Genomic DNA, 25,019 nt, shown 5'->3' with positions numbered 1-25,019 from the left:
ACAAATGTTATTTTAAAGTATTGCCACATCGACTCAATAAATTGCATATTAATATACGACGAAATGAGATTTCAAATACTTCAACTCACTATTCCTTGATAAGCACCATCTTCTCCTACCGGGCTGCGGCTGCGCAAGGCTGTAGACGTCATCCGAAATTATCAACAACAAATTGTTGACCGCCCACGAAAGTCGTCGATTGGTCTGAACTTTCTGAACCTTGCAAACTGCACCAGTGAGGTGAGGTGGGATGTAGAATGGATATGGATGGGACCATGAATACGTTTAAGTATTCTTCGTGATCAATAACATGTTCGATTGTAATATGTGTGTGATATATGGCTCTGTCAAGTTTTTCTGAATAATAGACTTTTCAAATGACAGTACAGGTAGAGAGTACCTTTCTAAACCTATTTCACTATCTCAATATTGATAAAGCAATTATAAAATTTACATAACTAAAATCTGTAGGTAGATTTTGCTCTAAAGAACCAGGATTTCATCAGCTAAGTCCTCACCTCCAACAAGTATCCTCACAAATACATCCCATTCCATCTCTTACTGATATGGCAAGCTTGTTCAAATTATTATTATATAGTCTATAAAGTTGATCACACTAGAAAAAATGTCATGTTTGAGGGTTCAGTCCTGATCAAGATAAAAGTCCCAGCAGTCAGTAACATCCCTCTTCATAAACCATTACAAGCTGACAAGAGAGTAAACCTTCTTTATTTAAATTATTTTACTGGGAAAGAACTGAGATGCATGTTTAAAGCTCCAATATGTAACTTTTAGGGCGACCTGACCAAATCCACATAGAAAGACCACATATAGATCTGTCATTCATTGAAAGCAAGTCTAAGAAGCTGTATATGTTCTATGTGCGCTATTTCTATGCTGCCTGGTTTTACATCTTTTACTTTCAGTTTTGTATACCATTTTCAAACAGCTGAAAATACAATCTTTTTGGTTATGGACAAGATATCTCACAGCAGTTTAGATGGTACAATGATTCTCTACACTATACATCTCTACACTAAACTAAAATTTGCAGAACTATTAGAATTTTAGCAACCAGGAAATGGCGGAGTGATTTCTGTATAGTGCATCTTTAACTAGGGTCCACTGGTGCAAAAAGTGTGTTTTAAAAAGACATTGAAACATTGAATAGCAATATATTTCATGCTTTCAGACTGACACTTAATTTACATAGAAATCGTGTCATGTGCCTTTTCAAAACTTCAATAAAAATATTAAATGTTATTTATTTTTTGTGCACTGTTTGCTTCTTAATATATAAAAACACATAATACTGATTACAAAGCACAGGATTTAATTTACAAAACAACGATAATAACAGTTAGGATCCTTGGTAATATCAATTCACAATAATTATATTCAAATAAATCATAATTAAATCAATTCCATTTTATTGACTATCGCAAACAGCGAGCGTTTTAGGTAAAAAATAGAAACACCATATTGGTATTTTCAGTCATTCTAACAGTCTGCTTGTATCAAAGTGTCTTTACAGTGTAGGAGGAGGCAAGGGGACTACATGTCAGTGAGGAATCTCAGGCAGATTTCAACCCAGTCTGTCCCCCTCTGTCCTTCAGGGTGACTGCACTCCTCTCCTTTATGACATGCCCCTGCTCTGTCCTTCCTTTCCTCTCCACTAGGGGGCAGTCAGTCACTGCAAAGTGTCCCATTCCCACTTTCTATTTAACTTATGCAAATCGGAACTTCAGTTTTGGTGGTCCCCATTTGGCCTTCTTGCTAGTGTAATGTTCAGTCCCTTTCATAGCACACAGCCCAGCTAGTATACGCCACTAGAAGAGCCTCAGAGTCAGGAGCAGATCTCTAACCATTAAGAGTCTCTAACCCCTCTCAGCATTTAGAGGAGGGGAAGAACTTCCCAGGCGAGGGGAACTTGAAGCCTTTTCCCGAGGGCAGTCTGACGGGGTGTGGGGGTGCTCCGGGACTACCTCCCAAAAAGGAGTCAGTAGCAGTATGAGGAGGAAGCACCACTGGCGGTTTTAAAACCAGCTTTTTGTGTCCGTCAGGTGGGTTGGTAGGGCTCTGGGGCCCCTCAGTGTCCTGGTTCTGGTTGGTGGATCCATGTCTTGGAGAGAGGTGAAGGAGCCCCAGGACATCTTTCTGGACCGTGCTCCTCTTCTTCCCACCACCTCGGAGCACCCTGCCTGGGCCGGGAACCTCCTGCCTCTGGGTGGCGTTGGACCAGAAGGTCTTCAGGTTGTGGATGGCCTGTACCCTCTCGTCCACAAGGCCTGCCCGTTTCAACTGGCCCAGGTCTGGGGTTTCGGCCGGGCTGGAGTGGGCAGAAGTGGAACCTGTGGAGGAGAAAGAGAGGGCAGGGGAAGGGGCCAGGGAGAGGACTGGGGATGCAGCCAAGGATGGGAAGCTGCCGACTGGGGATGGGTGGCCCGAGCTGGGGGAGATGGAGATGCTATTGGGGGAGTGTGAGATGTGGGGTGTATAAGGGGAGCTAGGGTATTTATGTCTGAGCTGCACCTGGATGTGGGGGTCTGGGGTTCTGGAGGGCGAGGGGTTGGGGTGAGAGAAAGAGAGGGAGGGAGAGCGGGAGGATAGGGTCAGGCTGTTGTAGCCGGAGCTGATCTTCTGTAAGGATGAGGAACGAGAGGGTGGTTTGGACCTGGTGGAGAGAAGGGGCGTGGAGAGGGGTGAGAGGGGGGAAGGGAGTGGTGAGAGAGGTGAAGCCCGGGCCTGTAGGCTGGCTCTACTACTGGGTCTGCTGAAAGCGCTTGTCTCAGATGAACGGAAGCCCAAACCCCCTGTGGTGGGGGTCAGGCGGGCTGAGGTGCAGGAGGGTCTACGTTCTGGTCCCCTTAACCCCTCCTCCCCTCCTCCGTTGCCTGCCCTTCCTGTCCTCCCCCTCTGGAGGCTCTCCACAGCCTGCATGTGGCTTTGGGTCTCTGACAGGATCCTGCTGGCCAGCTCCTGGGGGTCCAGAGGGGTGGGGGGAGGCTTGTCTTCCTGGGACTTGACGGTGCTGTCTGTCTCTGTACTGGACTGGTCAGACTCAGAGAGCACCGCCTCTGTACTGACCACCTGACCTTTAGACACGGTCTGAGAGCTGGTGAGGAGAGGGGGGAGAGATGGTTAATTTGATGTGACAAATAGGTCAAGAGGCAAACAGTTGAAGCAAACAGTTAAAGAGCAACAACTTACCCCTGGGACTTAGCGTGTGTGTTAGGGCTGGGGGGTATGGCCAGGGGCGGCAGGGGGACTTTGAGCGGTGAGGTGGGAGTGCTGACACTCCCCTTGGAGGAGACTGAGACGGGGTACCCTCTCCCCACCACGCCTCCCTTCCCCGCTCCTCTAAGGTGTCTGTATCCCCCAGGGAGGGGTAAGGTGTCACACTCCCTCCCCCCTCCTCCCCCCAGAGGTTCACTGCTGATGATGGAGAAGCCTTCATACTCCTCCTGTTCCTCCCCCTCTGTCCCTCCTCTGTGATTTGTCAATCTGTTTCTCGACATGCCTGCTGTGTGTCGGTGCGAGGCGAATAACCCCGCTCCTCCGCGGTGCCGCTCCAGCTCCCGTGAGCGCTGGCTAATGACATCACTTCCTGCGGGTTCGGGGCGGGACAGGAAGCTGAGAGAGGAGGTGAGTGAGCTGAGGCTGTAGAGGGAGATGGCGTCACAGGAGAGACCGTCTGCGCCGCCAAGTGGGGGGGAGAAGGGAGGCTGGGGAAGGTTGAGGGGGAGGGAGTGGGAGGCACACTGGGAGGAGGAGAGAGACTCAAGAGAGGAAGAGCTGTCCAGGCTGAGGCGTTTGGGCAGCTCCGTAGAGTCTGCAGGGAGAGAGGACAAGATGGACAGGTGAGACAGAGGTAAGATGAAATGGTGAAACACAATGCAAGTATAGGAATGTTTCACTTGAAGTCTGTATGTAACTAACATACATAACAATGTAGAGTTAAAAGAGAGGGCTTGGAGACTCTTACCAAACAGTGCTAGTAGAGACTGCAGAGCAAAGTGCATGGTCCGTCTGATAGCCTGTTTACCAGTCTTCAATAGCACCTCCTCCTGTCCGGCCTCACACAGGTCAAAACCTGGAGGGAAACAGAGAAGTGAAAATAATGACACACCAAACATCTAGGCTTTAGCTCAATGAGCTAACACAGTCTTGTGACATAAAGGAGACCTGGGTTCAAAACTTAGTCGGTCACCCACACTGGCTGTCTAAAAATGAGAAGGGAAAAGCCTCTGCTATTATATATATATCCAACTCTCAGTACAGTGATGACTGACTCACCCAGCGCAGCCAGGAACTCATGACAACCAGGAAGTCTCCACAGCTGGACACTAATGGACACCTGGATGGGATCCAATGAGAACTCCAGCTCCTTGTCACATGACTGCTGCTGAAACAATACCTGGTGAAGCTGGAGACCGGGAGAGGTAAGTTATCACACCATATTATCGCACTATAATTTCTGCCCTGCCCCCCTTTTGTCTCAGTATGAGTTTCTCATGCTAGAAAACTACAACACACAACTTACCATTCCCACCATATATTTAACAGCCTTCAAGTGGTGGGTAAGAGGGAGAGAGCGAGAGAGGACTTAAACTGTTAGGAACAGAACATTAGAAAGCAACAGCCCTAGTTAATGAACACCATGCAGGGACTACCACTGTTTATCAGCCATCAAAATGACTCAGGTTATGATGATATTGACCCCATGCAAATATTGCCAGGCTCATCACTATGTATATTCAAATAAAGCATACAGCATGCAAATGAATCAGTGTGCATTGAGGCCTACCTTGTTGATGAGCTGGTCTCCAGTCTCAGCAGCATTGACCAGTTTACAGAGAGCCTGGAAGGCTGCATGAGGCAGACCTGGACGACAGAGAGGTTTGACTGACTGATTACCATGTTGGATCTAGAGTATGGTGCTGTGCTGACAGTCTGATCGGTTAATTGATTGATTCACTCCTAAATTGATAGGTTACCTAGTAGTGACTGCAGGGTGGTGCTGCAGAGCTGCAGCCGATCTCCAGGGTCAGCCGTAGGGAAGAAGACAGCAGCGGGGAGACCACTGCCGGTACCGGAACAGTCTAACCGGAACCCCACAGCTGACAGCAGGGCCTGCCATCCCGGGACCCCACCAACCTGGGTTCATATAAAACAGTTATTCATTATGATTACATAGAATAACCAAGTAATGAGGAACACCAAATACCTTAAGACATTTGACTGAAGTAAAGATGCAGAGCACACACACACATATGAAAACACACACCTTATTCTCCACGCTCTGCTGCGAGGTGTACATAGCGTTACTCTGATGACTCTGTATACGCTGGAGAGACTTCTCAACCTGAGGGATGGAGGGAAAGAAATCACATTATTTGGCAAGGCTCTTTAAAGTCTCTTGAATAGACATAGGCAATATGGCAAATGTTGTGTTAACAGGTGATGTTGTGCATGTTTGTTACCAGGTGATGTTGTGCATGTGTGTTAACAGGTGATGTTGTGCATGTGTGTTACCAGGTGATGTTGTGCATGTGTGTTAACAGGTGATGTTGTGCATGTTTGTTAACAGGTGATGTTGTGCATGTGTGTTAACAGGTGATGTTGTGCATGTGTGTTAACAGGTGATGTTGTGCATGTTTGTTAACAGGTGATGTTGTGCATGTGTGTTAACAGGTGATGTTGTGCATGTGTGTTACCAGGTGATGTTGTGCATGTTTGTTAACAGGTGATGTTGTGCATGTGTGTTAACAGGTGATGTTGTGCATGTGTGTTAACAGGTGATGTTGTGCATGTGTGTTACCAGGTGATGTTGTGCATGTGTGTTAACAGGTGATGTTGTGCATGTGTGTTACCAGGTGATGTTGTGCATGTGTGTTAACAGGTGATGTTGTGCATGTTTGTTAACAGGTGATGTTGTGCATGTGTGTTAACAGGTGATGTTGTGCATGTGTGTTACCAGGTGATGTTGTGCATGTGTGTTAACAGGTGATGTTGTGCATGTGTGTTACCAGGTGATGTTGTGCATGTGTGTTAACAGGTGATGTTGTGCATGTGTGTTAACAGGTGATGTTGTGCATGTGTGTTACCAGGTGATGTTGTGCATGTTTGTTAACAGGTGATGTTGTGCATGTGTGTTACCAGGTGATGTTGTGCATGTGTGTTACCAGGTGATGTTGTGCATGTTTGTTAACAGGTGATGTTGTGCATGTGTGTTACCAGGTGATGTTGTGCATGTTTGTTAACAGGTGATGTTGTGCATGTGTGTTACCAGGTGATGTTGTGCATGTGTGTTACCAGGTGATGTTGTGCATGTTTGTTACCAGGTGATGTTGTGCATGTGTGTTACCAGGTGATGTTGTGCATGTTTGTTACCAGGTGCAGTAGAACTCTCAGGGCATCTCTAGCTCTCTCAGGATATTGGAGGATCTCTGCCAGGGCCTGGCCAATCAGAGACGATGGGCTGTTCAGCTTCACATCACAGCCAATCAACATGAAGCCTGAGAGAAAACAGGAAGAGGAGTGAATCATGTCAATCAATCAAATGTATTTATAAAGCTCTTTTTACATCAGCCGATGTAATGTGTGATCATGCGTGTATACCATACTAACCTGTCCAGTTAGACGGGTGTGAGAAGTGTGTGTGTGCGTGTGTACTAAGCCGCCCAGTTAGAAGGGTGTGTGTGTGTGTGTGTGTGTGTGTGTACTAACCAGCCCAGTTAGAAGGCTGTGTGAGTGTGTGTGTGTGTGTGTGTGTACTAACCTGCCCAGTTAGAAGGGTGTGTGTGTGTGTGTGTGTGTGTACTAACCTGCCCAGTTAGAATTGTGGTGTGTGTGTGTGTGGCTGTGTGTGTACTAACCCGCCCAGTTAGATGGGTGTGTGTGTACTAACCCGCCCAGTTAGACGGGTGTGTGTGTGTGTGTGTGTGTACTAACCCGCCCAGTTAGACGGGTGTGTGTGTGTGTACTAACCCGCCCAGTTAGACGGGTGTGTGTGTGTGTCCTAACCCGCCCAGTTAGACGGGTGTGTGTGTGTACTAACCCGCCCAGTTAGACGGGTGTGTGTGTACTAACCCGCCCAGTTAGACGGGTGTGTGTGTGTGTACTAACCCGCCCAGTTAGACGGGTGTGTGTGTGTGTGTGTGTGTGTACTAACCCGCCCAGTTAGACGGGTGTGAGAAGTGTGTGCTGCTCTGTAGAGTCTTCATGGCCTCAGAGAGAGCTGCACTGGCCTTGGTCCCGTTCAGCAGTGCCGTGTAGAAGCTGTGCGTGAACACCTTGGATGCTGCCATGGGAACGGGCCACAGCGACACACACACACACTGCACCCCCGCTGTCAGGAAGGCACGGGACAGACCCACCACACCGTCTGAGGTCACTCTGCTGACACACTCCTGGTACGACCTGAGAGAAGAGATAACAAGATAATAAACTTAGACATACTGTTTTAAACAAACTAAACTGCTTGATTGAACATTCGGTGTGTGTGTGTGTGTGTGTGTGTGTGTGTGTGTGTGTGTGTGTGTGTGTGTGTGTGTGTGTGTGTGTGTCTTACCCCAGCACCACCAGTTTCACAGGCAGTCTCAGGTCCAGTATGTCGGCCGCAGTGAGCAGAAAGTCCTGTAGCGGTGGACTGTCACACACACTCTCTGCGTCACACACACTCTCTGTGTCACACACACTTCCTCTGTCCTCACTCCTCTCCTCCAGTAGCTCTGTACTTGCTCCCACATCCCCACTCTCGCGTAAAAGTGATCCCCCACACGGTGCACTCTCCTTGGGCCGTGTTTCTGAGCCCACCCCTGGATCCTGGCTGGGGGAGAGAACCAGGGCCGCCAGCTTCCAGGAGACATGAGTAGCAAAGTGAACACACTCTGCCTGGCTCATGGCTGCTAGCACACGCTCCTAGAGAAGAGAAGGGAGGAAAATGTTGTCTGATTGTGCGTCTCAATAAGTTACAGTGGGAGCAAAACACACACTTTTGTTTGTGTACCTTGGTGGCCTGTGTACCAGTGAGGGGCTGGCAACCCAGCAGTTCCCCCAGGCGGAGGGCCTCGTCGTGGGCAGAAGGCAGCGGCCCCCACAGCCAACGCTCCATCACCCTGGAGGGCAGGCGTGGAGCCCCCACTACTGCAGTCATAGAACCCCCACCGCTGTAGAGGAAAGGAGCTCTGTGACGAGGGTGGGACTGGGGGAGAGAGGAGGAAGTGTGTTTAAATGATCAGCCAGTCAAACACAGTCAATGACAAACATGGTTAATACTGTATGCCATCAGTATATTGAATTGTGCAGGTTGTGCTGTTGTATTGTATAGTGTGTCTCTGTGGGGGGTATTTGAGTGTCTCTGTGTGTGTGTGTGTGTGTGTGTGTGTGTGTGTGTGTGTGTGTGTGTGTGTGTGTGTGTGTGTGTGTGTGTGTGTGTGTGTGTGTGTGTGTGTGTGTGTGTGTGTGTGTGTGTGTGTGTGTGTGTGTGTGTATTTGAGTGTGTGTGTGCTATACACCCACCTTGGCTGCAGCCCCCAGGCTCCCTATAGATGGGACAGCTAGAAGGTTGAACCTCTCATACAGGTACTCATTAGAAGAGCTACCTTTGAGCAGAGCGAAGGGAACCAGGTACAGCTCTCCCTCTAACACCAACACCAACTGTCTGTGTCTGCCAACTGCACCACTGCCAGGCATCAGCACCTAGAAAGAGAGGGGCAGAGAGAGAGAGAGAGGGAGGGTGAAATAATGAGTCGACAGATAGATGTAATTCGATCTCTATCAAATGGTAAAATTAGTGTTGTTAGGTTAAACACACCCACACTCTCTTACCTCCTCCATAGGTGCAATGAGCAGGTGGTGAAGGGCTCGTAGGGGGGGTTTGGTGAGGAGGGCGGGTCTACAGAGTAGAGAGGAGGTTTCTCTCACTGGAGACACTGTAGAACTGACCAGACTGGACAAACTCTGACCACTTCTGTCGAAATACAGAAATTATGCTTGTGGTTTAACAACTGGTGCTGTCTACACCAGTAGATATTGCATAGGAACATACAGAATGACACTCTCCATATAAAATATCAGACTTTATTTTAATTGAAATGTTCAAATATGGTGACATTTCAGTCAACATTGACTCTCTGCAGAACACACACCTGCTGAAGACGTTGTTTCTGGACACCTGACTGTGTAGGCAGTCAGTGGGGTCGCTGGCTGAGGTCAGTCGTTCCTCAAACTGTTGTTTTAACAGATCACCTGCTTCATTCTCCGTCTCACTGCTGGTACACACACACACACACACACACACACACACACACACACACACACACACACACACACACACACACACACACACACACACACACACACACACACACACACACACACACACACACACACACACACACACACACACAGTAAGGTGCTGCTGGCTGGGGCAACAGTACTGCTGGAGACTCATTACTCCCTCACTAGCTTTAAGTACCAGCTGTCAGAGCAATATTGGGAATATTGAAGACTCATGTTAAAAGGAACCAACAGCTTTCATATGTTCTCATGTTCTGAGCAAGGAACTTAAACGTTAGCTTTCTTACATGGCACATATTGCACTTTTACTTTCTTCTCCAACACTGTGTTTTTGCATTATTTAAACCAAATTGAACATGTTTCATTATTTATTTGAGGCTAAATTGATTTTATTGATGTATTATATTAAGTTAAAATAAGTGTTCATTCAGTATTGTTCTAATTGTCATTATTACAAATACATTTTAAAAAATCGTCCGATTAATTGGTATAGGCTTTTTTTGGTCCTCCAATAATCGGTATCGGTGTCGGCGTTGAAAAATCATAATTGGTCGACCTCTAGTGTGTGTGTGTGAGTGTACAGTGTGTGTGTGTGTGTGAGAAAGAGAGAGGCTGTGAGCTCCCATTATCACTTGGAAGGGTGAAATATGTCACCTCTGAATTTCCCATCCATTCTACAGAGATAGAGAGGGAGCGAGGGAGGGACAGGGTCCTGAGCCAAGTGATAAAGAGAGCCTACAGTCTCTCAGTGTAGCACTAAACAATATTTTAATAAAGCAGAGACCATAGCAAGTGCAAGACACACATACACACACACCTGCTGTAGTAGTTGTCAACTCCCAGAGCCTCTCTAGCTGCAGTGATGTGCTGCTCCAGAGTCTGACAGCCACTAACTCCTCCCCCCTGGATCTCTGCGGCCTGCAGCTCGGCTCCTCCCTCACCCAGGTACACCTCATGGAACTTCACTATACCTGCACACAACACAACACAGGGTTAGCGATTAGAGGTGTGTGTGTACACCTGTAGATCTGTGTGTGTATGTACCTACCTGTGCCTGGTGCCAGTAGCCAGCTGTAGAGGTACCCTGCAGCCAGAGAGAAGTACAGCACCAGTGACTTCTGACTGTTGACCGTATCCAGGATGTGTTCTACGGTGACCGGGGAGTAAGGGTCAGGGGTCGGGGTATAAGGGTCAGAGGTCAGGGGTTGGTGACCTTGCTGTCGCTCCACCAGGAGGTCAGCGAACGCCCGGGTCCGACCCCGCTCTGCCACTGCTAGGGCCTCGTCATAATGACCTGGAGAGGAGAGGAGAGAGGGATGAACAGAGGGATGAGAAGAGAAAGTGAACAAGTAGAGAAAGAGTGAAAGAAAGAGATACATAGAGAAAGGGAAGGAAATGAATAACAAGAGCGATAGAACAGGAAGAAAAGTGTTACCCAGGCTGACGAGGACCCTCTGGAGAGCCTGGTATGATGATGTCTGCAGGTCGAACAGAGACAGTCTGTAGTCTGAGCTGAGTTGGGCCTCGTGACGAATCGACTCAAACAACGCAGACGCTCGGTACAGCTGGAGAGAGAGAAAGAGAATACACAGCTACATCACACACGCATTCACGCCTGAATACATACCCATGCCGCACCCCTATCACGATATACACGCAATTAGTTATTCTTTTCAATACAGGTCATCTCAAATCTCTAGAATCAGAGACTGCAGTTCCATAGTCCACCAGCATGTGTCAGCAGGACAGAAGAGAAGCTAAATTCTGAAACTATGTTGATACCTGGTGCTGGGCCTCTTCCAGGTTGCTGCTGGCCCACAGTGACAGGCCCAGACGGTGACGGATCTTAGCCTCCTCCTCTCTCCTCCCACACTGCTCTGCTAGACGCAGACCTGAGAGAGAGACAGAAGAGAGAGAGAGAGAAAGACAGGGAGTCTCAAAACATCATTAAATCACCCTCTCCTCCCTCTTTCTCCAAAAACCATGTCTTAATTCACTCTCTCTCTCTCTCTCTCTCTCTCTCTCTCTCTCTCTCTCTCTCTCTCTCTCTCTCTCTCTCTCTCTCGTTGTCTCTCTCTCCTCTCACCTTCTTGCAGGTACATGACAGCCTGTGTGTAGTTCTGTAGCGCATGGTGTGTCCTCCCCAGGCTGCCGTACGCCAGTGTCTTGGCTGTGAGGTCATTATTCTGCGCAGCCACACTCAGGTGCTGCTCCTGATGACATCACAAGAGACAGAAAGGTCAAGTCCCAAATCGTCTAGCTGACAGAACACGACCATAGTGTGTGTGTGTGATAGTACGTGTGATAGTGGGATAGTGGGATAGTGTGTGTGATAGTGGGATAGTGTGTGTGATAGTGTGTGTTTACCTGACAGTCCACGGCCCTTTCGTAGTTTCCCAGCGCCTCATAGGTCAGTCCCATGTTCCCGTAAGCCATCCCCTGACTCCTCCCACTTCCAGTCTCCTCCGCAATCTCTAATGCGCTCTGGTGCCACTAGAGAGAGAAAGAGAGAGAGAGAGAGAAAGAGAGAGAGAGAGGAAGAGAGAGAGAGAGAGAGATTGATGGACACAGACAGGCAGACAGTAGAACACTGTATGGGGAATATAATAGAGATTGATGGACACAGACAGGCAGACAGTAGAACACTGTATGGGGAATATAATAGAGATTGATGGACACAGACAGGCAGACAGTAGAACACTGTATGGGGAATATAATAGAGATTGATGGACACAGACAGGCAGACAGTAGAACACTGCATGGGGAATATAATAGAGATTGATGGACACAGACAGGCAGACAGTAGAACACTGCATGGGGAATATAATAGAGATTGATGGACACAGACAGGCAGACAGTAGAACACTGCATGGGGAATATAATAGAGATTGATGGACACAGACAGGCAGACAGTAGAACACTGCATGGGGAATATAATAGAGATTGATGGACACAGACAGGCAGACAGTAGAACACTGCATGGGGAATATAATAGAGATTGATGGACACAGACAGGCAGACAGTAGAACACTGTATGGGGAATATAATAGAGATTGATGGACACAGACAGGCAGACAGTAGAACACTGTATGGGGAATATAATAGCACCATGATAAGAACAGCACCAACCTGCAGAGCTGCCTCGTTCTCTCCCATCAGCTGGTACACTGCACCCAGCGCCGCGCTCGCTTCGCCCTCTAGTGCTCGGTCCTGGGAGGAACAGATTTAGAATAAATAGTTATAGCATATAGATTAATAAAATATATACAGGTAACTGCCAAAGGTTAGTCACCCCTCCTTCCCTGCCTGTCATTTATTCATTCGATGTAGAAGTCTTACCCCTGAGGTGCAGGCGATGTTGAGCTGATGCTCCAGGCAGGACAGGGCTTGCTCATAATTTCCCAGCTGGCTGTGTAGGTCTCCCAGCTCCCAATAGGCCTGGGCCTTCCCCCCTCCTCCACCTCCTCCTCCCTCTCCGCCTCCTGATCCGCCCAGCTCATGGGCCACCACCAGTCTCTTCTCAAAACACACCAAAGCCTGCTGGAGACTACCTAGCGATCTGAGAGGAGATGTTTTTGTTTACCCCCATTTCCCTCTTCAGAGTTGCTACTGTAGACCTGCTGCTTGCTGCATATGAGTCTCTATTGCATTCAGAACGAGCCCTACCAATTATTTACATAAATGCATTTCATGAGTCACAACATAAAACAGTCAGCTCTGAAAATCCAAACCTCAAAAGGCATCTAGTTTCCCAGAGAGAGATATATGAGCAACTTAAGAAGGCAAACAAGAAAACAAATTGGGCAATAACTTCAGGACATGTTAATTTTGCTAGTATGAGATATAATACATGTGATATCCTTGGGGGAGGAAATGTAAAAGAAGCTGTGTCTGCAAACTAACACTGAGCTGTGACTTTATCTGTCTAACTACTGTACATGACTTGTCCTATCATCACTCTGTCATTCCCTCACCAGGGACCAACAGAGAAGCAGAGAGGAGGGTGAGCGAGATATAAAGACAGAGGAGGGTGAGCGAGATATAAAGACAGAGGAGGGTGAGCGAGATATAAAAACAGAGGAGGGTGAGTGAGATATAAAAACAGAGGAGGGTGAGCGAGATATAAAGACAGAGGAGGGTGAGCAAGATGTAAAGACAGAGTAGGGTGAGCAAGATATAAAAACAGAGGAGGGTGAGCGAGATATAAAAACAGAGGAGGGTGAGCGAGATATAAAAACAGAGGAGGGTGAGCGAGATATAAAGACAGAGGAGGGTGAGCAAGATGTAAAGACAGAGTAGGGTGAGAGAGATATAAAAGCAGAAGAGGGTGAGAGATAGATAAAAACAGAGGAGGGTGAGCGAGATATAAAGACAGAGGAGGGTGAGCGAGATATAAAAACAGAGGAGGGTGAGCGAGATATAAAACAGAAGAGGGTGAGAGAGATATAAAAACAGAGGAGGGTGAGCGAGATATAAAAACAGAAGAGGGTGAGAGAGATATAAAAACAGAGGAGGGTGAGCGAGATATAAAGACAGAGGAGGGTGAGCGAGATATAAAGACAGAGGAGGGTGAGCGAGATATAAAAACAGAGGAGGGTGAGCGAGATATAAAACAGAAGAGGGTGAGAGAGATATAAAAACAGAGGAGGGTGAGCGAGATATAAAAACAGAAGAGGGTGAGAGAGAAATAAAAACAGAGGAGGGTGAGCGAGATATAAAAACAGAGGAGGGTGAGAGAGAGATAAAAACAGAGGATGGTGGGAGAGATATAAAAACAGAAGAGGGTGAGAGAGATATAAAAAAAGAGGAGGGTGAGCGAGATATAAAAACAGAGGATGAGCGAGATGTAAAAACAGAGGAGGGTGAGAGAGATATATAAATATAGAAGAGGGTGAGAGAGATATAATAACAGAGGAGGGTGAGAGAGAGATAAAAACAGAAGAGGGTGAGAGAGATATAAAGACAGAGGAGGGTGAGCGAGATGTAAAAACAGAGGAGGGTGAGAGAGAGATAAAAACAGAGGAGGGTGAGCGAGATATAAAAACAGAAGAGGGTGAGAGAGATGTAAAAACAGAGGAGGGTGAGAGAGATATAAAAACAGAGGAGGGTGAGCGAGATATAAAAACAGAAGAGGGTGAGAGAGATATAAAAACAGAGGAGGGTGAGAGAGAGATAAAGACAGAGGAGGGTGAGCGAGATATAAAAACAGAGGAGGGTGAGCGAGATGTAAAAACAGAAGAGGGTGAGAGAGAGATAAAAACAGAGGAGGGTGAGCGAGATATAAAGACAGAGGAGGGTGAGCGAGATATAAAACAGAAGAGGGTGAGAGAGATATAAAAACAGAGGAGGGTGAGCGAGATATAAAAACAGAAGAGGGTGAGAGAGAAAAAAAAACAGAGGAGGGTGAGCGAGATATAAAAACAGAAGAGGGTGAGAGAGATATAAAGACAGAGGAGGGTGAGCGAGATATAAAGACAGAGGAGGGTGAGCGAGATATAAAAACAGAGGAGGGTGAGCGAGATATAAAACAGAAGAGGGTGAGAGAGATATAAAAACAGAGGAGGGTGAGCGAGATATAAAAACAGAAGAGGGTGAGAGAGATATAAAAACAGAGGAGGGTGAGCAAGATATAAAAACAGAAGAGGGTGAGAGAGTGATAAAAACAGAGGATGGTGAGAGAGATATAAAAACAGAGGAGGGTGAGAGAGATATAAAAACAGAGGAGGGTGAGCGAGATATAAAGACAGAGGAGGGTGAGCGAGATATAAAAACAGAGGAGGGTGAGCGAGATATAAAACAGAAGAGGGTGAGAGAGATATAAAAACAGAGGAGGGTGAGCGAGATATAAAAACAGAAGAGGGTGAGAGAGATATAAAAACAGAGGAGGGTGAGCGAGATATAAAAACAGAGGAGGGTGAGAGAGAGATAAAAACAGAGGATGGTGAGAGAGATATAAAAACAGAGGAGGGTGAGAGAGATATAAAAACAGAGGAGGGTGAGAGAGAGATAAAGACAGAGGAGGGTGAGCGAGTTGTAAAAACAGAGGAGGGTGAGAGAGATATAAAAAAAGAGGAGGGTGAGCGAGATTTAAAAACACAGGAGGGTGAGAGAGATATAAAAACAGAGGAGGGTGAGAGATAGATAAAAACAGAGGAGGGTGAGAGAGAGATAAAAACAGAGGAGGGCGAGAGAGAGATAAAGACAGAGGAGGGTGAGCGAGTTATAAAAACAGAGGAGGGTGAGAGAGTTATAAAAACAGAGGAGGGTGAGAGAGATATAAAAACAGAAGAGGGTGAGAGAGATATCAAAATAGAAGAGGGTGAGAGAGATATAATAACAGAGGAGGGTGAGAGAGAGATAAAAACAGAAGAGGGTGAGAGAGATATAAAGACAGAGGAGGGTAAGTGAGATGTAAAAACAGAGGAGGGTGAGAGAGATAAAGAAAGAGGAGGGTGAGAGAGAGATAAAGACAGACGAGGGTGAGCGAGATATAAAAACAGAGGAGGGTGAGAGAGATAAAAACAGAGGAGGGTGAGAGAGAGATAAAGACAGACGAGGGTGAGCGAGATATAAAAACAGAGGAGGGTGAGCGAGATATAAAAACAGAGGAGGGTGAGAGAGGGATAAAGACAGAGGAGGGTGAGCGAGATATAAAGACAGAGGAGGGTGAGCAAGAAATAAAGACAGAGGAGGGTGAGCGAGAGATAAAAACAGAGGGTGAGAGAGATATAAAACAGAGGAGGGTGAGAGAGATATAAAAACAGAGGAGAGTGAGCGAGATATAAAAACAGAGGAGGGTGAGCGAGATATAAAAACAGAGGAGGGTGAGAGAGATAAAGACAGAGGAGGGTGAGCGAGATATAAAAAGAGGGGGTGAGAGAGATAAAAAAACAGAGGAGGGTGAGAGAGATATAAAAACAGAGGAGGGTGAGAGAGGGATAAAGACAGAGGAGGGTGAGCGAGATATAAAAACAGAGGAGGGTGAGAGAGAGATAATGACAGAGGAGGGTGAGCGAGAGATAAAGACAGAGGAGGGTGAGAAAGAAATAAAGACAGAGGGTGAGAGAGAGATATAAAAACAGAGGAGGGTGAGCGAGATATAAAAACAGAGGAGGGTGAGAGAGAGATAAAAACAGAGGATGGTGAGAGAGATATAAAAACAGAGGAGGGTGAGAGAGATATATAAAAACAGAGGAGGGTGAGCGAGATATAAAGACAGAGGAGGGTGAGCGAGATATAAAAACAGAGGAGGGTGAGCGAGATATAAAACAGAAGAGGGTGAGAGAGATATAAAAACAGAGGAGGGTGAGAGAGATATAAAAACAGAGGAGGGTGAGCGAGATATAAAAACAGAGGAGGGTGAGAGAGAGATAAAAACAGAGGAGGTTGAGCGAGATGTAAAAACAGAAGAGGGTGAGAGAGAGATAAAGACAGAGGAGGGTGAGCGAGATATAAAAACAGAGGAGGGTGAGCGAGATGTAAAAACAGAAGAGGGTGAGAGAGAGATAAAGACAGAGGAGGGTGAGCGAGATGTAAAAACAGAAGAGGGTGAGCGAGATGTAAAAACAGAAGAGGGTGAGAGAGAGATAAAGACAGAGGAGGGTGAGAGAGAGATAAAGACAGAGGAGGGTGAGAGAGATGTAAAAACAGAAGAGGGTGAGAGAGATAAAGACAGAGGAGGGTGAGAGAGAGATAAAGACAGAGGAGGGTGAGAGAGAGATAAAGACAGAGGAGGGTGAGAGAGAGATAAAGACAGAGGAGGGTGAGCGAGATATAAAAACAGAGGAGGGTGAGAGAGATATAAAAACAGAGGAGGGTGAGCGAGATATAAAAACAGAGGAGGGTGAGAGAGATATAAAAACAGAGGAGGGTGAGAGAGATAAAGACAGAGGAGGGTGAGCGAGATATAAAAACAGAGGAGGGTGAGAGAGATAAAGACAGAGGAGGGTGAGCGAGATATAAAAACAGAGGAGGGTGAGAGAGATATAAAAACAGAGGAGGGTGAGCGAGATGTAAAAACAGAAGAGGGTGAGAGAGATAAAGACAGAGGAGGGTGAGAGAGAGATAAAGACAGAGGAGGGTGAGAGAGATATAAAAACAGAGGAGGGTGAGCGAGATATAAAAACAGAGGAGGGTGAGCGAGATATAAAAACAGAGGAGGGTGAGAGAGATATAAAAACAGAGGAGGGTGAGCGAGATATAAAAACAGAAGAGGGTGAGAGAGAGATAAAGACAGAGGAGGGTGAGCGAGATATAAAAACAGAAGAGGGTGAGCGAGATATAAAAACAGAAGAGGGTGAGCGAGATATAAAAACAGAAGAGGGTGAGCGAGATATAAAAACAGAAGAGGGTGAGCGAGATATAAAAACAGAAGAGGGTGAGTGAGATATAAAAACAGAAGAGGGTGAGCGAGATATAAAAACAGAAGGGGGTGAGCGAGATATAAAAACAGAAGAGGGTGAGAGATAGATAAAAACAGAAGAGGGTGAGCGAGATATAAAAACAGAAGAGGGTGAGCGATATATTAAAACAGAGGAGGGTGAGAGAGATATAAAAACAGAGGAGGGTGAGAGAGATATAAAAACAGAAGAGGGTGAGCGAGATATAAAAACAGAAGAGGGTGAGAGAGAGATAAAGACAGAGGAGGGTGAGCGAGATATAAAAACAGAAGAGGGTGAGTGAGATATAAAAACAGAAGAGGGTGAGCGAGATATAAAAACAGAAGAGGGTGAGCGAGATATAAAAACAGAAGAGGGTGAGCGAGATATAAAAACAGAAGAGGGTGAGCGAGATATAAAAACAGAAGAGGGTGAGCGAGATATAAAAACAGAAGGGGGTGAGCGAGATATAAAAACAGAAGAGGGTGAGAGATAGATAAAAACAGAAGAGGGTGAGCGAGATATAAAAACAGAAGAGGGTGAGCGATATATTAAAACAGAGGAGGGTGAGAGAGATATAAAAACAGAGGAGGGTGAGAGAGATATAAAAACAGAAGAGGGTGAGCGAGATATAAAAACAGAAGAGGGTGAGCAAGATATAATGACAGAGGAGGGTGAGAGAGATGTAAAAACAGAGGTGGGTGAGCGAGATGTAAAAACAGAAGAGGGTGAGAGAGAGATAAAAACAGAGGAGGGTGAGCGAGATATAAAAACATAGGAGGCTGAGCGAGATGTAAAAACAGAAGAAGGTGAGAGAGAGATAAAGACAGAGGAGGCTAAGAGAGAGATAAAAACAGAGGAGGGTGAGAGAGATAAAGACAGAGGGTGAGCGAGATATAAAAACAGAAGAGGGTGAGAGAGGGATAAAGACAGAGGAGGGTGAGCGAGATATAAAAACAGAGGAGGGTGAGAGAGAGATAAAGACAGAGGAGGGTGAGCGAGATATAAAAATAGAGGAGGGTGAGAGAGGGATAAAGACAGAGGAGGGTGAGCGAGATATAAAAACAGAGGAGGGTAAGAGAGAGATAAAGACAGAGGAGGGTGAGCGAGAGATAAAGACAGAGGAGGGTGAGAAAGAAATAAAGACAGAGGGTGAGAGAGAGATAAAAACAGAGGAGGGTGAGAGAGAGATAAAGACAGAGGAGGGTGAGCGAGAGAGATATAAAGACAGAGGAGGGTGAGCGAGATATAAAAACAGAGGAGGGTGAGAGAGAGATAAAGACAGAGGAGGGTGAGAGAGATAAAGAGACAGACAGAGAACTAAAGAGACAGACAGAGAGCTAAAGAGACAGAGCTAAAGAGACAGACAGAGAGCTAAAGAGACAGAAAGAGAGCTAAAGAGACAGACAGAGAGCTAAAGAGACAGACAGAGAGCTAAAGAGACAGACAGAGAGCTAAAGAGACAGACAGAGAGCTAAAGAGACAGACAGAGAGATAAAGAGACAGACAGAGAGATAAAGAGACAGACAGAGAGCTAAAGAGACAGACAGAGAGCTAAAGAGACAGACAGAGCTAAAGAGACAGACAGAGAGATAAAGAGACAGACAGAGAGATAAAGAGACAGACAGAGAGATAAAGAGACAGACAGAGAGCTAAAGAGACAGACAGAGAGATAAAGAGACAGACAGAGAGATAAAGAGACAGACAGAGAGCTAAAGAGACAGACAGAGAGCTAAAGAGACAGACAGAGAGATACAGAGACAGACAGGGAGATAAAGATACAGACAGAGAGTGTCTCAGCCCTTACCTGTGTGCGTTGCCCAGTCCCCTGTAGGCTCTCTCCTGGTCCTGAACATGGTTGAGACTCTGAGCCACGGTTAGAAACATCTCACTGTACTTTATAGCTTCCTCAAAGTCTCCCAGAGAGTCATAACAGTCTGCTAGGTTCCCATAGGCCCTGCCTCTGTCCAGCACACACTCAGCCCCACTCAGCTGCTCCAGCATGGCCAACTGCTGCTCAAAATACCCAATGGCCTCCTCCAGGACGCCCATGTTCATCTTGGCGATGCCCATGTTGCCCTGGACCTGTGCCTCCACGCGGGCATCTCTGAGGCCCTGTGCCAGGGTGAGCTGGGCCTGGTAGCACTGGAAGGCTGTGGCGTAGTCCGCCAGGGCCATGTGGACGGCTGCCAGGCGGCCCAGAGCACCACACTGCCCCTGTTGGTCGTCTAGAGCGGTGCGGGCAGACAGCTCCTGCTGGTGGAAGGACAGGGCCAAATCGTACTGACGGAGGAGTCTGGGGGAGGGAAGAAGGGAGAAAATCACTATTACTTCTCAGTCAATATTATCTGAAAACATACTGGAAGTTTATAAATAAAATACAGATTTAAATCCTAACTGGATTTGGAGTCTACCTGTGGGCGGAGCCTAGCGCTGAGTATGCGTCGGCCTCCATTTTGTGGCCTTTGACCTCCTGAGCCAGGGTGAGCTGCTGCTGGTAGAACCTCACCGCCCCGGCAACGTCAACCCGACACACACACACATCCCCCAGGTTCCCCAGGGCACGGAACACAGCCTGGACACACACGCACATACACATTGTTTTAATGTAGAATCTCACCCCCCTGCCAAGTCCCCTCCAACACACATGCTGACCGCCTAACGACGCATTCCACCAATACCATTTGAGCTAGTTACTATCTGCACCTGTGTGTTGTTGAGAGCCTGAGCCAGGGACAGCAGGTATCTCTGACAGTCCTCAGCCTGGTTGTATTCCCCCAGGGCTTTGTAGGCCAGACCCAGGTTACAGTAGGCTTTAGCCTGGGACAACTTATCCCCCAGGTCTTTAGCCAGGGCCAGGTCCTGTTCATAATACCTGTTAGGAGAAAGAAGAAAAGGTGTGTTTCCTTCCTCATTTCCTTTTCAAAGTCGACAACTTTCTGTATTTATTTGGAGAGGTCAGGACAATCTTTAACAGCTATTATTATACATACAGATGGATGGAGTGTGTCCGCTACCTGACGGCCTCTCTGTACTGTCCCAGGCAGTAGTGTGTGTAGGCCAGGTTGTGGCAGACCTTGCCCTCTTCCTCCAGGTCCTGTAGCTGAGGTGACAGGGTCAGGTACTGCTGGTAGTAGGGAACCGCCTGGACATACTCCCCTCTACAGCAGTGGAAGTTACCCAGGTTACCTACACACACACACACACACTTTACCTTTAGGAATCAATAAAGTATATTTAAATTCTTCATTTGTTGGTTTGTCCCCCTGTCTGTGTTACCTGGTGCCCTGGGTGTGCTCTGTCCGTCTGTTACCTAGTGCCCTGGTCATGTTCTGTCTGTCTATTACCTAGTGCCCTGGTCGTGCTCTGTCCGTCTGTTACCTAGTGCCCTGGTCGTGCTCTGTCCGTCTGTTACCTAGTGCCCTGGTCGTGCTCTGTCCGTCTGTTACCTAGTGCCCTGGTCGTGCTCTGTCTGTCTGTTACCTAGTACCCTGGTCGTGCTCTGTCCGTCTGTTACCCAGTGCCCTGGTCGTGATCTGTCCGTCTGTTACCTAGTGCCCTGGTCGTGCTCTGTCTGTCTTTTACCTAGTGCTCTGGTCGTGCTCTGTCTGTCTATTACCTAGTGCCCTGGTCGTGCTCTGTCTGTCTATTACCTAGTGCCCTGGTCGTGCTTTGTCTGTCTGTTACCTGGTGCCCTGGTCGTGCTCTGTCTGTCTGTTACCTAGTGCCCTGGTCGTGCTCTGTCTGTCTGGTACCTAATGCCCTGGCCGTGCTCTGTCTGTTACCTAGTGCCCTGGTCGTGCTCTGTCTGTTACCTAGTGCCCTGGCCGTGCTCTGTCTGTTACCTAGTGCCCTGGTCGTGCTCTGTCTGTCTGTTACCTAGTGCCCTGGTCGTGCTCTGTCTGTTACCTAGTGCCCTGGCCGTGCTCTGTCTGTTACCTAGTGCCCTGGCCGTGCTCTGTCTGTTACCTAGTGCCCTGGTCGTGCTCTGTCTGTTACCTAGTGCCCTGGCCGTGCTCTGTGTGTCTCGTAGTTCGCGTGCGATGGTCAGGTGGTGCAGGTAGTGCTGGAGAGCCTGGTCGTGAGCGCCCAGAGCCTGATAGGCTACAGCCAGGTTACCATGGGTAGAGGCCTGGGAGGGCCGGTCATTCACCTGGGAGAGGAAAGAAAGGTCAATACCAGGTCTGTGTCTGCCTTCGGTGATATCTGACGCCTATGATACCGTACAGCCTCGTCGTACATCCCCAGAGCACTCTGTGTGTGTGTTCGTTCAAATGTATGTGTGTTCACGTGTGTATCCTCACCTCTAGTGATATGTGCAGCTCCTGCCGGTGGTAGCGCACAGCCTGGTCGTACATCCCCAGAGCGTTGTAGGCATTCCCCATGTTCCCATAGGCCCTGCCCTGAGCAGCATGGTCCCCCAGCTCCTGGACCAAACACAGGTGGGCCTTGTGGAGCTTCAACGCTGCATCGTACTCCCCCTTCATCTGGTGGATTATACCTGAGAGAGAGGCAGTCCATTGGAGCGAAAGTGAGTGACGGCTAAGCAGAGATTAGAGATCAGACATGAGGATGACCAATTAGGATCACAGCCAACCGTCTGACACAGACACTGAGCACGTTCAGGAGGACAGAATGTCTAACAGTGAATCATGTTGGTTCATTTCTATCTGCAACGTTCAAAGCGTTTCACATCCCTGAATACACCCATGTCCGAGTGTGTGTGTGTGTGTGTGTGTGTGTGTGTGGGGGTATCAGAGCTAGAGTATCTGCATCAAACAGGACAAGAGTGAGAGGATTGAAAGAGGGAGCAAAGGTGGAGGAGAGACACATAGGGAAGAGAGAGAGAGGTAGGGGGTGTCGAGACAGCAGATGGATCATTAATACATGGCCCTGATGTCTCTCCGTCTGATCCAGTATGTCCTAAACTTGATCTAGTCTGTGTGTGTGTGTGTGTGTGTGTGTGTGTGTGTGTGTGTGTGTGTGTGTGTGTGTGTGTGTGTGTGTGTGTGTGTGTGTGTGTGTGTGTGTGTGTGTGTGTGTGTGTGTGTGTGTGTGTGTGTGTAGGCTAGAGGGTCAGTTCAAAATGGAATGGAGCATGAGATGGGCTAGCTTGGCATTCTGAGTGGAGAAGCTTTCTTTCATCCTGAACACAGCCCTGATGTGACGAGAGGCAAAGTGCTTAGCAGGTTGTATATGGAAGGGTACCATAACATTTTCAATGCCTTTCTAATGTACAAAAACATGTCTGTCAATAATATATCAATGGTTTGTTACTTATCCCAAAATCTTTATTCAAAAGAATTTCCTGCCAGGAACATTTGACATTGAAAGCTTGAACAATCTATCAATGTTGGCCTAACCAATGGCACTGCAGCAATTCTCTTTTAACGGAGTAGATTCTGATCTGCAGCTCAACAGACTTGTGAAAGAAATTAAAAGGTTAAAAATGAGCAAAATACAATTACAGAATTTGCAAACACTCAAATTCCTCTTCTATCCGTGTCTCTGTTTGCTGGGCCTGCACCCCGATGCTATACACCATTTTCTCCCCTGTGTATTTGGTCTTGTCGAAGACAGCCATTTTATCCTGTAGGGCCTTCAGTGGGGTCCTGTGCTCCTCCCTCCATTGGGTAGCAGCCTTTTCCAAAGAAACTGTGGCTTGCATGCTCAGGCACACACTCCACACACGCACACTCAAGGCAGATGCGGTAGCGGATGCGGTAGCTCCCAAAAAACAGATGAAGCTGCAGGTGATGATCTTAACTTCTTCACTGAGTGACATGAGCCTGGACGTGTGGGTGTTCAGGGCAGGAGACTGAACTGGGACATGTTCAGTACACAAACGTTACGTTGCAGATAGAAATGCCATGAATAGAGCTGACATGAATCCTTTTTCTTATTTATATAGATATGCTTATTCTACATGCCAGAGAGGCATGTTTGTTCTACACATAGCCACAGGAAGTAGGAGTGCTGGAGGTGTTGCAGCACATCCTGGTAAATTGAAATAAAATTGAAATAAAATTGGCAAAATTATATAATTCATCCTGTCTGTACATAAATAAATAAAATCATTCAAAAATACTACACCAGAGAGTACGGAAGTTCAATCGCGTATTTTTTTAAATAGCTGTGGATGGTTTTAAATCATAAGCACAGTACATAGCCTAGGCTTTCACCTCGATCAGACTGACAGCATCATTTTGTTTTGGTACACCAGAAATACATTTATTTCCAATGGAACACTGTGTTTGCCTTGCAGCATTGCTTTGCAGAGGCAGTTGCAGTGTGTTCTGTGATGCATACATTGGAACATATGCATCAAATTGTATGTGTAGACATGACAGATATAGGAGAAAAAGGTGAATGTTGAACTTTTTTTGCACACATATCTAGTATACATTTTGGGTTACATAATGAAAAGAGTTTGACTGCAGAATTGATTACGCAGTATTGATGCAATACCCTGTCGGTCTGATTGAGGCATTAAGCCTTGTGCACACCAACTGTGTCAAACTGCATGCGTTCCAGCGGCAATCAGCACCGCTTGGAAATGTAGAAATCAAACTGTTGAAAAGACTGTAATCTGTTTGTAGTTAGACTATCAAAATCCTTTCCCAATATTGAGTGACCAGCAGACAGCATCTGCCATGCTGTTAAATGTGCATATTCCCAGAATCACATCCTTCTCTTACTTTATCATTGGGTGAGTCTACTATTGGGTGAGTCTACTATTGGGTGAGTCTACTATTGGGTGAGTCTACTATTGGGTGAGTCTACTATTGGGTGAGTCTACTATTGGGTGAGTCTACTATTGGGCGAGTCTACTATTGGGTGAGTCAAGTTTTGTAGGACTATAATTTCCTCCACCAGGATAGATGGACTTCATATTGTACATTCTGTGTCTCCACTCTTTCTGTAGGCCTAGATTGCATCATTTTTATTGATCTCAGTTCATTTCAGTAATTTTTGTGCTACACAGTTTTTTCTCTGATGTAGAATTGCATGAAATACATTTTTAAAAGGACAATGTTTACCCCTGGAGCGGATCTCAGATCTCAGCACTTTGTCCAGAACGGTATTTCTTACAAACAAACAGTCATGAGCTAAATTAAATGACTACATTTACTACTGTTAGGTCTACTGAATCTATTCCTAGACCTAGGCTACTCATCACATTAGGAACTGTATCTTACTGTTAGGTCTACTGAATCTATTCCTAGACCTAGGCTACTCATCACATTAGGAACTGTATCTTACTGTTAGGTCTACTGAATCTATTCCTAGACCTAGGCTACTCATCACATTAGGAACTGTATCTTACTGTTAGGTCTA

General features: G+C 46.8%; 2 protein-coding genes across 3 annotated transcripts in view; both read right to left on the bottom strand.

Moving 5' to 3' along the window:
• LOC129813562 (phosphatidylinositol transfer protein beta isoform-like) overlaps positions 1-167 on the bottom strand; it is a 32,978-nt gene extending 32,811 nt beyond the window's left edge. Inside the window, exon 1 of the mRNA XM_055865878.1 lies at positions 90-167. Within this exon, the coding sequence (XP_055721853.1) occupies positions 90-109 (20 nt within the window). The 5' untranslated portion in view covers positions 110-167. The remainder of the gene's footprint in view (positions 1-89) is intronic.
• Positions 168-711: 544 nt separating this feature from the next.
• LOC129813528 (tetratricopeptide repeat protein 28-like) overlaps positions 712-25,019 on the bottom strand; it is a 115,605-nt gene continuing 91,297 nt past the window's right edge. For both annotated transcript variants that reach the window (XM_055865817.1, XM_055865825.1), the window contains 29 exons: positions 21,986-22,182; positions 21,681-21,834; positions 20,699-20,870; positions 20,388-20,556; positions 20,096-20,256; positions 19,489-19,977; positions 12,643-12,862; positions 12,433-12,513; positions 11,671-11,796; positions 11,390-11,516; positions 11,086-11,195; positions 10,739-10,868; positions 10,352-10,597; positions 10,121-10,274; positions 9,153-9,275; positions 8,833-8,974; positions 8,524-8,703; positions 8,012-8,206; positions 7,574-7,923; positions 7,175-7,422; positions 6,394-6,518; positions 5,288-5,365; positions 4,998-5,157; positions 4,808-4,884; positions 4,544-4,567; positions 4,297-4,426; positions 3,986-4,093; positions 3,211-3,832; positions 712-3,115 (listed from right to left, as the gene is read on the bottom strand). In XM_055865817.1, the coding sequence (XP_055721792.1) occupies positions 1,888-3,115; positions 3,211-3,832; positions 3,986-4,093; positions 4,297-4,426; positions 4,544-4,567; positions 4,808-4,884; positions 4,998-5,157; positions 5,288-5,365; positions 6,394-6,518; positions 7,175-7,422; positions 7,574-7,923; positions 8,012-8,206; positions 8,524-8,703; positions 8,833-8,974; positions 9,153-9,275; positions 10,121-10,274; positions 10,352-10,597; positions 10,739-10,868; positions 11,086-11,195; positions 11,390-11,516; positions 11,671-11,796; positions 12,433-12,513; positions 12,643-12,862; positions 19,489-19,977; positions 20,096-20,256; positions 20,388-20,556; positions 20,699-20,870; positions 21,681-21,834; positions 21,986-22,182 (6,326 nt within the window). In that variant the 3' untranslated portion in view covers positions 712-1,887. The remainder of the gene's footprint in view (positions 3,116-3,210; positions 3,833-3,985; positions 4,094-4,296; positions 4,427-4,543; positions 4,568-4,807; positions 4,885-4,997; positions 5,158-5,287; positions 5,366-6,393; positions 6,519-7,174; positions 7,423-7,573; positions 7,924-8,011; positions 8,207-8,523; positions 8,704-8,832; positions 8,975-9,152; positions 9,276-10,120; positions 10,275-10,351; positions 10,598-10,738; positions 10,869-11,085; positions 11,196-11,389; positions 11,517-11,670; positions 11,797-12,432; positions 12,514-12,642; positions 12,863-19,488; positions 19,978-20,095; positions 20,257-20,387; positions 20,557-20,698; positions 20,871-21,680; positions 21,835-21,985; positions 22,183-25,019) is intronic.

This window comes from Salvelinus fontinalis, chromosome 2, assembly GCF_029448725.1.
Source record: "Salvelinus fontinalis isolate EN_2023a chromosome 2, ASM2944872v1, whole genome shotgun sequence".
Classification (NCBI taxonomy): Eukaryota; Metazoa; Chordata; class Actinopteri; order Salmoniformes; family Salmonidae; genus Salvelinus; species Salvelinus fontinalis.
Note: the sequence above shows the minus strand (reverse complement) of the source record. Positions and strands in the feature narration are given on the sequence as shown.